The sequence below is a fragment of the Coregonus clupeaformis genome, chromosome 21, assembly GCF_020615455.1.
Source record: "Coregonus clupeaformis isolate EN_2021a chromosome 21, ASM2061545v1, whole genome shotgun sequence".
NCBI lineage: Eukaryota > Metazoa > Chordata > Actinopteri > Salmoniformes > Salmonidae > Coregonus > Coregonus clupeaformis.
The window spans coordinates 1,783,380-1,797,594 of NC_059212.1; the positions used below are offsets into that span (position 1 = coordinate 1,783,380).

At 45.5% G+C, this 14,215-nt stretch overlaps 1 protein-coding gene across 1 annotated transcript; it reads left to right on the forward strand.

Annotated features, from left to right (window-relative positions):
• Positions 1–5,750: 5,750 nt before the first annotated feature.
• On the forward strand, positions 5,751–13,907 carry cavin4a (caveolae associated protein 4a). Its single transcript, XM_041841493.2, has 2 exons — positions 5,751–7,205; positions 12,287–13,907. The coding sequence occupies exons 1-2, from the start codon at positions 6,798–6,800 to the stop codon at positions 12,956–12,958; spliced, it is 1,080 nt and encodes a 359-aa protein (XP_041697427.1). The 5' UTR covers positions 5,751–6,797; the 3' UTR covers positions 12,959–13,907.
• Positions 13,908–14,215: the final 308 nt, after the last annotated feature.

Genomic DNA, 14,215 nt, shown 5'->3' on the forward strand with positions numbered 1-14,215 from the left:
CGGGATCGGGGCACCACCAGTGCAGAGCTTGCTCAGGAATGGCAGCAGGCAGGTGTGAGTGCATCTGCACGCACAGTGAGGCGAAGACTTTTGGAGGATGGCCTGGTGTGAAGAAGGGCAGCGAGGAAGCCACTTTTCTCCAGGAAAAACATCAGGGACAGACTGATATTCTGCAAAAGGTACAGGGATTGGGGTAAAGTCATTTTCTCTGATGAATCCCCTTTCCGATTGTTTGGGGCATCCGGAAAAAAGCTTGTCCGGAGAAGACAAGGTGAGCGCTACCATCAGTCCTGTGTCATGCCAACAGTAAAGCATCCTGAGACCATTCATGTGTGGGGTTGCTTCTCAGCCAAGGGAGTGGGGTCACTCACAATTTTGCCTAAGAACACAGCCATGAATAAAGAATGGTACCAACACATCCTCCGAGAGCAACTTCTACCAACCATCCAAGAACAGTTTGGTGACGGCCAATGCCTTTTCCAGCATGATGGAGCACCTTGCCATAAGGCAAAAGTGATAACTAAGTGATAACTAAGTACATCGAAATATTGACATGGCCAGGAAACTCCCCAGACCTTAATCCCATTGAGAACTTGTGGTCAATCCTCAAGAGGCGGGTAGACAAACAAAAACTCACAATTTCTGACAAACTCCAAGCATTGATTATGCAAGAATGGGCTGCCATCAGTCAAGATGTGGCCCAGAATTTAATTGACAGCATGCCAGGGCGGATTGCAGAGGTCTTGAAAAAGGGTCAACACTGCAAATATTGACTCTTTGCATAAACTTAATGTAATTGTCAATAAAAGCCTTTGACACTTATGGAATGCTTAGAATTATATTTCAGTATACCATAGTAACATCTAACAAAAATATCTAAAAACACTGAAGCAGCGAACTTTGTGAAGACCAATACTCATTCTCAAAACTTTTGACCACGACTGTACAGTGTCAAAGTAATTAGAGGAGCTCTCAGTACCACTAATGATTAAGTTACGGGGGTGTTTGATAAAAGTCATGGTTACCTGTAGGAAGTTCCCAGAGTGCTGTGCATAGAGGAGGACCAAGGTACTTGGAACAGAGTAGACTCCTGTATCTCCTATCTCTGTCAGCTAAGCAGAGAACAACTTCCCTACCACATAGTGAAAGTGGGCCTGCATGAAGAGAGGAATGGAGAGTGAGAATATGGTTAGAGGTCATTCTCTTGTATTGTAACTGCACAAAAATGGCCAGAGTAAAAGTAATCAAATATGTATTTCAAATAGACTATCTGAAAGTGTGCAGTTAGAGGTTTACAATATTGGCTATTTAGTTTGGAGTTTGATCTCTTGGCTCCCTCTCATCCAATCTCAATCAAGGGCCTCTTCCCCAGTGAGGGCCTTCCCTGTCTGTTCTCACTCTGCCTCTCCCTCCTCCTTCACTCCCTCCCAGTCATGCTGGTTTTCCAAGATCTCCTTCTCTACTAACCCTTCCCCATTGGACACAGGCGTCATTCCAACGTCTATTCCACGTTGGTTTAATGTAATTTCATTGAAATTGTTTGGAAACAACGTTGATTCAACCAGTGTGCCCAGTAGGTCGTTAACTAGCTATAATGCTCTTGGTTAAACCAAAGATACTGGTAACTTTTATATGTGGTTAAACATAGTTAGCTTCCTAGCTAGCTACTAGCTGACACTAACCTAGCTTGCCTAATCAATAGCCAGCTTTAATAACAGAAGACCAAATAACTACTTGCTTCAATTTCAGTATTGAAATCATAGTTGATTAGTTGGTTGGTTAGGTTCTTATAGAGCTTACCCTTTTCATCGTCCCTACTTCACTACCACCGTCAAAATCTGGTTTCCACTAGATAACACACCCACAAAGTCAAAATTGGTTGTTTTGTAAAAATTAATGAAAACATGATTTAAGGTTAGGGTTAGGCATAAGGTTAGCAGTGTGGTTAGGGTGAGGTTTAAAATCAGATTTTAAGAAGATAACTTGTAGAAATAGGCAGGGTTTAGCCATAATAATTATGACTTTGTGGCTGTGTTAACTAGTGACAACCATCTTCATTGGCTAGAATTGTCACCTGTAATAAAGTTATAGTTATAGATTGCAGTTGCGAGAGCAAGATTATTTGATGTGAGGAGAAATCTATGTGGGGATGCGGTGTATTTGTGAGAGCGCAGTAACTTCTGAGTCTTGACATGTAATAAGTATCTCTGCAAAACAAAACAAAAATCTCTGCTCTCAAATTAATATTTTGAATTTTTTGCAGTGATGTTCTGCTTTCTCAAAGTCACACTTGTAACTCAGGTTTAATTTGCGCAGCCCCTGCTGCTTGTGCGCTCGCAGGACACATCCTCTGCTGCTAGCGGCACTCATCCTCTGCTTGTGGGACCCATCCTCTGCGCTATTGTCACACATCTTGCTCGACAGCGCCATCTTCGCGCGCAGTGGACTTTAGAGGGTGATTTGATGCCATATAAAGGGGGCTATGATGCATTTAGATCTTTTACTTTGTATCGCTTACTGTGTCACTGGAGTTTGTGCATGCGTGTTTGTTTGTGCATGCGTGTTTGTTTGTGTATGTGTGTGTGTGTGTGTGTGTGTGTGTGTGTGTGTGTGTGTGTGTGTTTGTGCATGTGTATGGTAGAATGGTAGCAGTGACAGAGATGAATGAGATGACCTTCTCTCTACCCATGTGACTGCCCACCAGAGACTCTTCTTCCCTGTTCGCACAAACACACAATATACTTAGGTTGATCTCCTGTTGTTCTGGTCAGTACAGATACAGGCTACACATTATAGTGTGCCACCCCCACAGAGACACAAATAACTTTTTTTCAGTTTTGCAACGGTAAACAAAAGTTCAGATAGTACATCCCAGTTTCACTCCGTTTGGGACTGTTTCCTTCCATTTCGTGCGTACTGAACACGACCCGGGTTCAGTGTACAAGGATGAACATGGCCTCCAGCGATGTCATCAGAAGCCCCCTCACCATTCATTCACAGTTCCGACCACAGTGGGAGGGGGATTGGATCATTAATTGGCACTCAAATCTAATTAAAAACTGCTTGTCTGCAGAAGCCCAGAATGAGAGCAGAGGTCAGAGCCTCTCCTCCTGAAAATAAACCAATGCGTGGGCATACATTTCAGAAGGGTGGTGGAGGGGGAGTCAAATATGGAAGGGGGGATTGAGGGGGCAGTAGGCTCACTGGCTCAGTCACTATGCTGCTGTGTAATTATAGACAGTGTAGGAGCTGAGGTGGGGGTGGGGGGTTTTGAGAGCAGAAGCAGCTGCTGGCTTCAGTTGAGGCAATTCAACCCCCCCCCCAAGGGATGAGAGAAATGGGACCAGGCCCTGATTGGGAAAGGGAGGTGGAGAGGGAGGTTGATCCTCAAGGCAGTCTCAGCTCACTGGTTTCGCGAGGTGGCTAGGCCGTGGCTCTCGGACCTCTTACTATTCTGAGAAGAAATCAATGGAAACTGGACCTCCATGGAAATGGGGACTACACATAATGAAGCATAGGAAGAGATGGAATAGTAAGGAGATCAGGTGGTACAGAGGCAGGACAAGAGTGATACTGTTTATTGTCACGCCTGCACCCGCTCCCCCTCCCTGGCGCTCGAGGGACCCATCATTACGCACACCTGTCACCATCGTTACGCACATCAGCGCTCATTGGACTCACCTGGACTCCTTCCCTTTGTTAATTACCTCCCCTATATCTGTCAGTTCCTCTGTTTGATCCCGGTGTCAGCATTGATGTTATTTAGTTTCCCCTGTCCAGACGCTGTCCGTGTTTTGTTCCTGTCAGTTTTTTCCATTAAATGTTCACTCCCTGTACTTGCTTCCTGTCTCCCAGCGTCTGTCCTCACAGTTTATTATTATCAGGGCTTTGCTGCCACAGGAATTTAGATGAAATTATAGAACAATGCAACAGACAGTTGAGGAAATGTTGTCATATACAGAAACTCTAATTTGGTGGTATTGTATGCTTAAAAGATTCCCCATTCACAAAGTTGTGTCACGATCGCTGGAGGAAGTGGACCAAGGCGCAGCGTGGAATGCGAACATACTTTTATTTTAAATGATCACACGAACAAAACAACAAAACGATACGTGACGTCCTTGGCAAAAGACACTAACCAAACACGGAACAAGATCCCACAAACACTGTGGCAAAACAGGCTACCTAAGTATGGTTCCCAATCAGAGACAACAAGCAACAGCTGATTCACGTTGCCTCTAATTGAGAACCACACCGGCCAACATAGAAACAAATGAACTAGATAAACACCCTAGCACACAAAACACATAGAAACAACCCACCCTGGCTCAACATAACATAGTCCCAGAGCCAGGGCGTGACAGTACCCCCGCCCAAAGGCGCGGACTGCGACCGCGCCAAACATAAACCGAACAGGGGAGGGCCGGGTGGGCATTCCTCCTCGGAGGCGATTCCGGCTCCGGGCTTGACCCCCACCCTCCAACAAACCCCCCATAGCGCCCCTGGTCTGGTCTGGCCCTGCTGGCTGGATCTGGACTGGACATCGGTGGAGCGGATCGCTCAGGCTCCGATGTGGAGCAGCTAACCGGTACCTGACCAGGCACCGGTGACCCAGGCACGGGCTGTGCCGGACTGACGACGCGCACCACAGGCTTGGTGCGGGGAGCAGGAACAGGCCGGACCGGGCTGACGACGCGCACCATTGGCTTGGTGCGGGGAGCAGGGACGGGCCGAACCGGGCTGACGAAGCGCACCACTGGCTTGGTGCGGGGAGCAGGAACAGGCCGGACCGGGCTGACGACGCGCACCACAGGCTTGGTGCGGGGAGCAGGAACGGACCAAAACGGGCTGACGACGCGCACCACTGGCTTGGTGCGGGAAGCAGGAACAGACCGGACCGGGCTGGCGACGCGCACCACTGGCTTGGTGCGAGGGGCAGGAACAGGCCGGACCGGGCTGGCGACGCGCACCACAGGCTTGGTGCGAGGGGCAGGAACATGCCGGACCGGGCTGGCGACGCGCACCACAGGCTCGGTGCGAGGGACAGGAACAAGCCGGACCGTACTGGGGACACACACCACTGGCCCTACGCGTGGATCAGGAACGGGCCGGACCAGACTGGCAACACACCCCAGTACCTCTCGCCGTGCCTCTACATTCTCCTTCCCCCTGGTGACCAGTGACTCCCGTAACCTGGCGGCCTCCTTTGCCAACCCGCTGAACCACTCTATCCCGGCCTCCTGCTGCCCCGTCGTCCACGGCGTGAGCCCCCCCCTAAAAATGTTCTGGGCGTCTCTCCTCCCCGTGGGCCAGGCCTCCATGGCTCTCACCAGACTCTCGCTCCTCTGCTCCCAAGTCCAGCCTCTCTCCTCCTCCCGCGGCTTGACCCAGTCGAGGTTGATATCCTTTAGAGCCCTCTCTGGCGTTGGCTCCTGGACACGCTGCTTGGTCCAGTTATGGTGGGATCTTCTGTCACGATCGCTGGAGGAAGTGGACCAAGGCGCAGCGTGGAATGCGAACATACTTTTATTTTAAATGATCACACGAACAAAACAACAAAACGATACGTGACGTCCTTGGCAAAAGACACTAACCAAACACGGAACAAGATCCCACAAACACTGTGGCAAAACAGGCTACCTAAGTATGGTTCCCAATCAGAGACAACAAGCAACAGCTGATTCACGTTGCCTCTGATTGAGAACCACACCGGCCAACATAGAAACAAATGAACTAGATAAACACCCTAGCACACAAAACACATAGAAACAACCCACCCTGGCTCAACATAACAGAGTCCCAGAGCCAGGGCGTGACAAGTTGTCCCATTTGCTATGTCATTTGCCATGTATAGGATAAGGTTGTATATTGTGATTTGTGTTCATTGTAATATTGAAAACTAAAAATATAGATTAAATAAGTGATTTGCAACAAAACGCAATATGGATTTAAGCACATTAACAAATCAATAGGGGAACAGTAAGCAACACACAAGTACTTCACTTCAACAGCTGCTCAATGCTCACAATTCCGATATGGCGCCACTTTGACACTCACTGCAATACAATGTTGCTGGTAGACAATGTAAATGGCTCCTGATGTCACTGCCACTCAATATGTGGACTTTGTTTCCCTGGGGAACTCAAAAAGGGCAGCGCTACAATGTTTAATCCTCTCAACATTCCTGGGATGGGTAATCAAGGCCCATGACCAAAGTGTTCTCTTTCCATCTGTCGCTACAAATGAGTCAGAAGTTGACGTTGACATACATGACATACAGCTGCATCGTCAAGCGATGCCTAGATAATGACCACCACTTGTTGATTGGAAAATTATAAATTAATCGGGGAGTAACAGAGTGGGCTAGAGGGGGATTTCCATCCATCCCCCTGCTTTGCATCTTCCCAAAATGTCAGTGTCACCTTACCAAAAAAGTATTTATATCTATGTGGTGCATGCTGGCTACGCCACACCCCTTTCAGTCTATTTCCTGCCCTCTGAGCGCTTGTTTTGCAGGTCCCCTCTTGATCCTGCAGCCTATTCTAAAAGGGTAGGAGAAGTCTGCTTCCTTTTTTGCACCAGACCTGAGTTGGGTCACTGTGGTAGGGAGTCACCTCTTGCTGGTCTCTTAGCTGGTGGTACCTCAATGGTCTTGGAACAATCCAAATCAACCCAAGTCTAACCAGATATCCTCAAGTTCTCTGTACTTGCGTCAAAGTTTCAGCACTTCAGCGTTGTTCACTCGGCTTCTTCACCCAACATCCAAGTTTCCCTTCCGTCTTTCGAGAAACGCTTCAATGGATCAGTCGAAGTACCGCATGGCGGGCGTGCAGGACAAGCTGGAGGTGCTGGGGGTGGAGGACGATGCAGGCAATCCCATCAGTGCCCTGACCATCCTGTCGCTGCTGGAGCGTGTGGCAGGCATCATCGACAACGTTCAGGCTGGCCAGCAGCGCATGGAGGAGCGGCAGCTGGAGCTGGAGACCAACATCAACACCATCCAGGGTGATGTCCTGAAGCTTGCCAAAGACCACACCACCACCAGTGGCACCGTGGAGAAGCTGCTCCAGAAGACGCGTAAGGTCAGCTCCAATGTCAAGGAGGTGCGCATGCGCGTAGAGAAGCAGAACGTGCGCGTCAAGAAGGTGGAGACCACACAGGAGGAGCTGCTGACCCGTAACAAGTTCCGCGTCATCATTTATCAGGTAATTAAGTAATATAATAAGCTGCAATAATAGTAACTGATAACATTCACAATCAGATGTAGAATGCACCAATAGGTTACATAAGGAAACTGTAACTGAAAAGCTCCAAAAGGAGGCAGGGCAGAGCTACAAATAAAGAGGCCAATGATACAAAGGCCAAAGGGCCATGACGGCCACTTCAAAAAATTAGTTAGCAGTTAAGAGCGTAGGGCCATAAACCGAAAGGTCGTTGGCTCGAATCCTGAGACAACTAAATGAAAAACCTGTCGATGTGCCCTTGAGCAAGGCGCTAAACCCTAATTGCTCCTGTAAGTCGCTCTGGATAAGAGCTTCTGCTAAATGATGTAAATTTATTTTACAGAAACAATTATCTTTGGTCTAAGGTGAAAAAGACTTCACAGAAGTCATGAAAAAAACAGTTACAGTTTATGTCTTAGATGAAAATAGATACTAGGTAGCCTAAAAGAGACTTCAAGCCTTCTGTTTTAATAGGAGAAACAGCTCCCGTTAAAGGGACTTCCGGGTGCAATGAGAGCTCTGTGTGCTTTCCCCTGAAAGAAGCAGCTGCTGTGTGGCCGTGACAGAGAGTCCTATTCTGGGAGCATGGCATACTCCCCGCTGCCAATGGGGACACGATAAACTGACTTCTTATGTGGCAGCAGACTGCTAGGGCCAATCTGAAGAATGAAGGTCTGCCAATCACGGTGACCCCGCTTTGGGGCAACCTCTTACTAGGCTAACGAGAAAGCGATATCAGCAGTCAGTGGGTGTCACATGTATTTATTGTAAAATAATGAAGACGGTAGTGATTTCTTGTGTAGCGATCAATGTTGGAAAGACGATTTTTAATGACATTTTTAATGGGGCCATTAGCTCTCAGATAAGTCATGGCATTTGAAACACCATAGCTTAAAAAAAAAACTACGCTCGATGTCCGCTCCCCCGCTGAAATTGAATTTGCATAATAAAAAAATCCCCAGAAAAATCAGTCAGTTTAAGCTAGAGATATCTTTTTACATCTCAATCCACTGCATCCACCTATGTCGCACTTCCGCATCTGTGGTGAAAGGTGACAGAGCTAGAGCAGTGTTTGTCAGACCAAGAGACATCCCAAAAATCGGTCTTCTCACAAAATTGTCTGTAGCGGCCGAACAGTTTGGCCTACAAACTATTATACCCCTCTGTGGAAAGATAAGACTCTCACAAACACGATGGTGTTATACGTTTTGCTATACGACCCCCACAAGCATCTTGGGACTCATCTGAAGTCAGTACAGCCGATCAGCCAACCTTTGTCTGTAGCGTCCGAATGGTTTAAAAAGGTGAGACTCTCACATACATATACATGTCGGTTGTTTTGCTCTAGGATGCCCACAGGCCTCAAAAGACTTGTCTGAGGGTCCCCCGGTTCCAGTTGAAAAAATGAATGGAAGTACAGTACCAGTCAAAAGTTTGGACACACCTACTCATTCCAGGTTTTTTCTTTATTTTTACTATTTTCTACATTGTAGAATAATAGTGAAGACATCAGAACTATGAAATAACACGTGGAATTATGTAGTAACCAAAACAGTGTTAAACAAATCAAAATATATTTTATATTTGAGATTCTTCAAAGTAGTCACCCTTTGCCTTGATGACAGCTTTGCACACTCTTGGCCTTCTCTCAACCAGCTTCATGAGGAATGTTGAAGGAGTTCCCACATATGCTGAGCACTTGTTGGCTGCTTTTCCTTCACTCCCAAACCATCTTAATTGGGTTGAGGTCGGGTGATTGTGGAGGTCAGGTCATCTGATGCAGCACTCCATCACTCTCCTTCTTGGTGAAATAGCCCTTACACAGCCTGGAGGTGTGTTTTGGGTCATTGTCCTGTTGAAAAACAAATGATAGTCCCACTAAACGCAAACCAGATGGGATGGTGTATTGCTGCAGAATGCTGTGGTAGCCATGCTGGTTAAGTGTGCCTTGAATTATAAATAAATCACAGACAGTGTCACCAGCAAAGCACCCCCACACCATCACACCTCCTCCTCCATGCTTCACGGTGGGAACCACACATGCGGAGATCACCGTTCACCTACTCTGCGTCTCACAAAGACATGGCGGTTGGAACCAAAAATCTCACATTTGGACTCCAGACCAAAGGACAAATTTCCACCGGTCTAATGTCCATTGCTCGTGTTTCTTGGCCCAAGCAAGTCTCTTCTTCTTATTGGTGTCCTTTAGTTGTGGTTTCTTTGCAGCAAATTGACCATGAAGGCATGATTCACGCAGTCTCCTCTGAACAGTTGATGTTGAGATGTGTCTGTTACTTGAACTCTGTGAAGCATTTGTTTGTGCTGCAATTTCTGAGGCTGGTAACTCTAATGAACTTATCCTCTGCAGCAGAGGTAACTCTGGGTCTTCCTTTCCTGTGGCGGTCCTCATGAGAGCCAGTTTCATCATAGCTTGTGATGGTTTCTGCGACTGCACTTGAAGAAACTTGAAATGTTCCGTATTGACTGACCTTCATGTCGTTTCTCTTTGCTTATTTGAGCTGTTCTTTCCATAATATGGACTTGTTCTTTTACCAAATAGGTCTATCTTCTGTATACCCCCCCCCCCCCTACCTTGTCACAACACAACTGATTGGCTCAAAAGCATTAAGAAGGAAAGAAATTCCAGAAATTAACTTTTAACATGGCACACCTGTTAATTGAAATATATTCCAGGTGACTACCTCGTGAAGCTGGTTGAGAGAATGCCAAGAGTGTGCAAAGCTGTCATCAAGGCAAAGGGTGGCTACTTTGAAGAATCTCAAACATAAAATATATTTTGATTTGTTTAAAATTTTTTTGGTTACTACATGATTCCATATGTGTTATTTAATAGTTCTGATGTCTGCACTATTATTCTACAATGTAGAAAATAGTAAAAATAAAGAACAAACCTGGAATGAGTAGGTGTGTCCAAACGTTTGACTGGTACTGTATATATGGAGACTGTTTAGTGCCAAAAATAAGGTGTTAAATACATGTACTAAACAAATAACACCTTTTTCCCCCTGATCTTTCTTCTATCTCCCAGATATAGGACAGACACTTCAGAACAAACTTAGACTCTTATGGGTAATGGCAAATCATTATATATGACTGAACTTTTAAGGCCTAGGGGCTAGCTTTTCATATAAATATTTGAGGGTTATTGTGTCAGTCTCTGTAGTCAACATTAAAAGATGGCTTCTGAATATGATTGTTATACTACACTTTACATTAAGTGTATAGTGAATCTCATATTTCCTCTATGATGATCCCTAGGAGGGGCTTATTCTCCCTCTTGCCTGAATAGGACAGTCTGAGTGTAGGATTTCCAGATGACTGATTTGCTGTCGGTTATTCTGAGGGCCTGGCTAGCAGGGCATGGATATCCTAATATAGTGTTTTTGCCTCTGACGCAACGATGGCCATTTAACTTTAGTTAGGAAGCAAGCACTGTTTGTTATAGAGACAGTCATTGCCAGTGGCAAAGCATGGCAAGACTGAAAAATGGGACACAACAGCTCAGCATGGGCCAGTAATAAGACGCAGATAAATGGCTGTAGTTTCTGTGGGGGTGGCATTGTTTTGAGGATAGATTTTGGGCATATAAAGCCAAACTTTCATTCGAAGCTAGAATTAACCAACACAAGGTAACAAAATTTTTGTCAAAGTAATGTATATTCTGTATAGCAGCAAGTTCTTTGTTGTAGCAGTCAAGCTGACGTTATCCCTTTTTGGGGGGGTTATACATTATAGGACTTTCTAACGCATGACTGGCTTTATGCCAATCACATGGACATCATATATCTTATACAGACACTGATTAGCCAGCTACTGTAGGGTTGACAGAGAGAATTTAGAACTTATTGTGCAGACTCCTACTCTGTACCACGAGCCTGAGCCGTCCATGTACTGTTATGTAACCATGACAACAGAGGCACCAATAAGGTCAGAGTTCAACATGAATAAAGCACCATCGAACGCACACCATCAGTTGACGGAAGCACAATGTGGTTGTGACCAATGACGGTCATCTTATGGGTGGTTGTCATGTCGGTCGGCCAATAATCTATTATTAATTGCCTGGCAACATCAGGTATGAAAATAAATAAATATGCTGGCCCACATTCCCTTGTGGTGTAATTGTTGTGTCATTCACAGAGTCTGGGCATGTTCAGACGACTTACCCTCTTGATTAATGAGAGTGATTGTTGCAGGTGGCTGAATCTTTATTATAATTAATTGGGTCTCAGATTCAAAAGTCACCTGCAGAACCCAGCAGGTTGCCCAGTCATCAGAAGGGGGGGCACTACCGCTTTTTAGGAATTCATAATAGAGAGGGAGATTCAGCAATTAGGCCTAGTATCACATAGTGCTAGAAATGCAAGCTAAGTGTTCAGTTGTAACACTAGAAGTGCTTGTTAATGGCACATCTTTCAATGCTATTCTTGGGTTTATAATTTATCATGTTTCTCATACGCTTCTCATGTTGTGGGCTATGTTGTCTGAGTTATTTGCTGAGAACACCCACTCATAGATGTCCATATGTTGCGAACTGCAATGATACAGTTTAGCATATCTTTGAGAAACGGATCTTTCCACCAACCTCTGTGATCCCTGTAGAAAAATTGGCCCATGGTATTGAGTGGTTACTGGCATGTAATATAAAGCCCAGCGGGACATATACTGTTGCAACCTCAAAGGGCAAACTCAAAGACATAGCAACCGTTACAAAGCCAAACATCCCCTCTACAACTGATAGGGAGAGAAGAGAAAGCTTGTGTAATTTCTCCATAATTGCCCAAAAAGTGCACAGTCAAGCAGACCCGGTTTCAAAATGTATGTTTTTCCTTTCAAAGACTTTGAGCATTTGATTGAGCGTTTCTGGAACGCCAGATGGTTGGCAATTTTGGGACTATTCCATTGCACCAGGCAAACTTAATCAAGTAAGAAAAAATACAAATACTATTTGAACCCAGGTCTGCACTCAACCATTGGCTATATAACTTAAGAAGCCAACCCATATTATTGTACTTTAAAACACTTCATTTGCCTTTCTCTAGGGGGAACATGAGATCCCTTCGGTGGCCGTGACAAAGACCCCAAAAGGAGCGGTTGGTATGGAGGGGTTGGTGATCGAGCCAGACACCTACAATGTCCCCGAGGACATCTCCTCAGACGAGGAATACATGACGGTGGACGAGACTGAAGGAGGCTCCAAAACCGCCCGCCTGAAGGCGTCAGGCATGAAGGGCATTGAAAGCATTAAGCACGCCTTCTCCAAGGAGACCATGACTAAGACCAAGGACAACTTGGGCACCAAGTTCCACAACATGGGCGAGAAAATGGTGCCCCCCGAAAGACGGGAGAAGATGCACCAGGCCGGCGAGCGTATCAAGCACTCTGGCGAGAGGCTGAAGGAGAACATTGCGAAGAAAGCCCCCACCAAGGAGTCCTTCCGCATCAAGCTGAAGAAGGAGAGGACCGTGGCCGAGGGCCAGGAGGGAGCTGAGGCTGATGGGGAGGTCGATGAGGCGGTGACCCCAGTCAAGGGAAGGAAAAGCCCGGAAGTCAGTAAAACCCCGGTAGTAACCTACACAGAGGTGGTAACGGAGGTGGAAACCAAGAGGGAGGGTCCCGTGGAGGAGCCGGCCGTCATCAGGATAGGGGAGGTAGGGAAATTCGCTGTGGAGGCAGTGGAAGAGGGCAAGGAGGACGAATACGACAGGAAGTAGATCTCCAGCATGTTGCCGCAACACAACGACAAGTCACCAAAACAGGAAGTGAAGCCGGGTAGGAAGAAAGCTTGCAGTGTCTTGCAAGAGAGATGGTCTGTGACGAATCAACATCGACGACAGACAATTTACATTATCAATCCGTATAAAAATCAAAGAGATACTTGTATTGGATATGGATACTGACCAGTCTACAGAGGAGTGGAAAGAGTTCTGTGACTGACCTGGTAATCTATAAAGATTGTGTTTCTGGGGTGTCAGATGTTGGTAGGTTAGTGACCCACTATCACGTCATTGAAATTAGCTGCTTTTATTTTTAACTTTGGAATTATCTTTATTGAGATAATGTACATGGACACATTCACACACGAACACAGAGAAAGGTGTAAGATTGAACCTGTTTATGGAAATATGTATTGGGATGAATTCAGGTCAGTGGGTGTTTGGGGCAACAGTACGTCAGTATTGGACACATTGGGAACTAATGTACATGAACTGCTATGTTGAGTTTGCAGTTGGTTTAGGCGTTAAAGTTAAGTACACACAAAAACAAATTGCTCCCAGATGTTTGGTTGCTAACTGATTTCTTTGAGATGAAAGACTAGTCAAGAAAAAGCGCTCGCAAGTTAGAAATTAATTTGCACAAAGTGTTTGGAGGGGAAAATAGTTTAACTGAAGGGAGAAAAGAGAGATTGCAAAGTACCTTTGAGATGATTCTGAATGTTGAGGAAGTTTGTGTATGATATTGATCTTAAATCTGAATGTAAAATGTTGTACATAGCATAACCGTAATCATGAAATTGGTCAACACAGATCTCAGCTGGTCTCTGAAGAGTTTGAAAAAGTAAAGCTATACAGATATAAAGCTACTGTTTATATAGTACCAGTCAAAAGTTTGGACACCTACTCATTCAAGGGTTTTTCTTTAATTTGACTATTTTCTACATTGTAGAATAATAGTTAAGACATCAAAACTATGAAACAACACATATGGAATCATGTAGTAACCAAAACAGTGTAAACAAATCAAAAACATATATTTGAGATTTGAGATTCTTCAAATAGCCACTCTTTGCCTTGATGACAGCTTTGCACACTCTTGGCATTCTCTCAACCAGCTTCATGAATGCATTTCAATTAACAGGTGTGCCTTCTTAAAAGTTAATTTGTGGAGTATCTTTCCTTCTTAATGCGTTTGAGCCAATCAGTTGTGTTGTGACAAGGTAGGGGGGTTATACAGAAGATAGCCCTATTTGG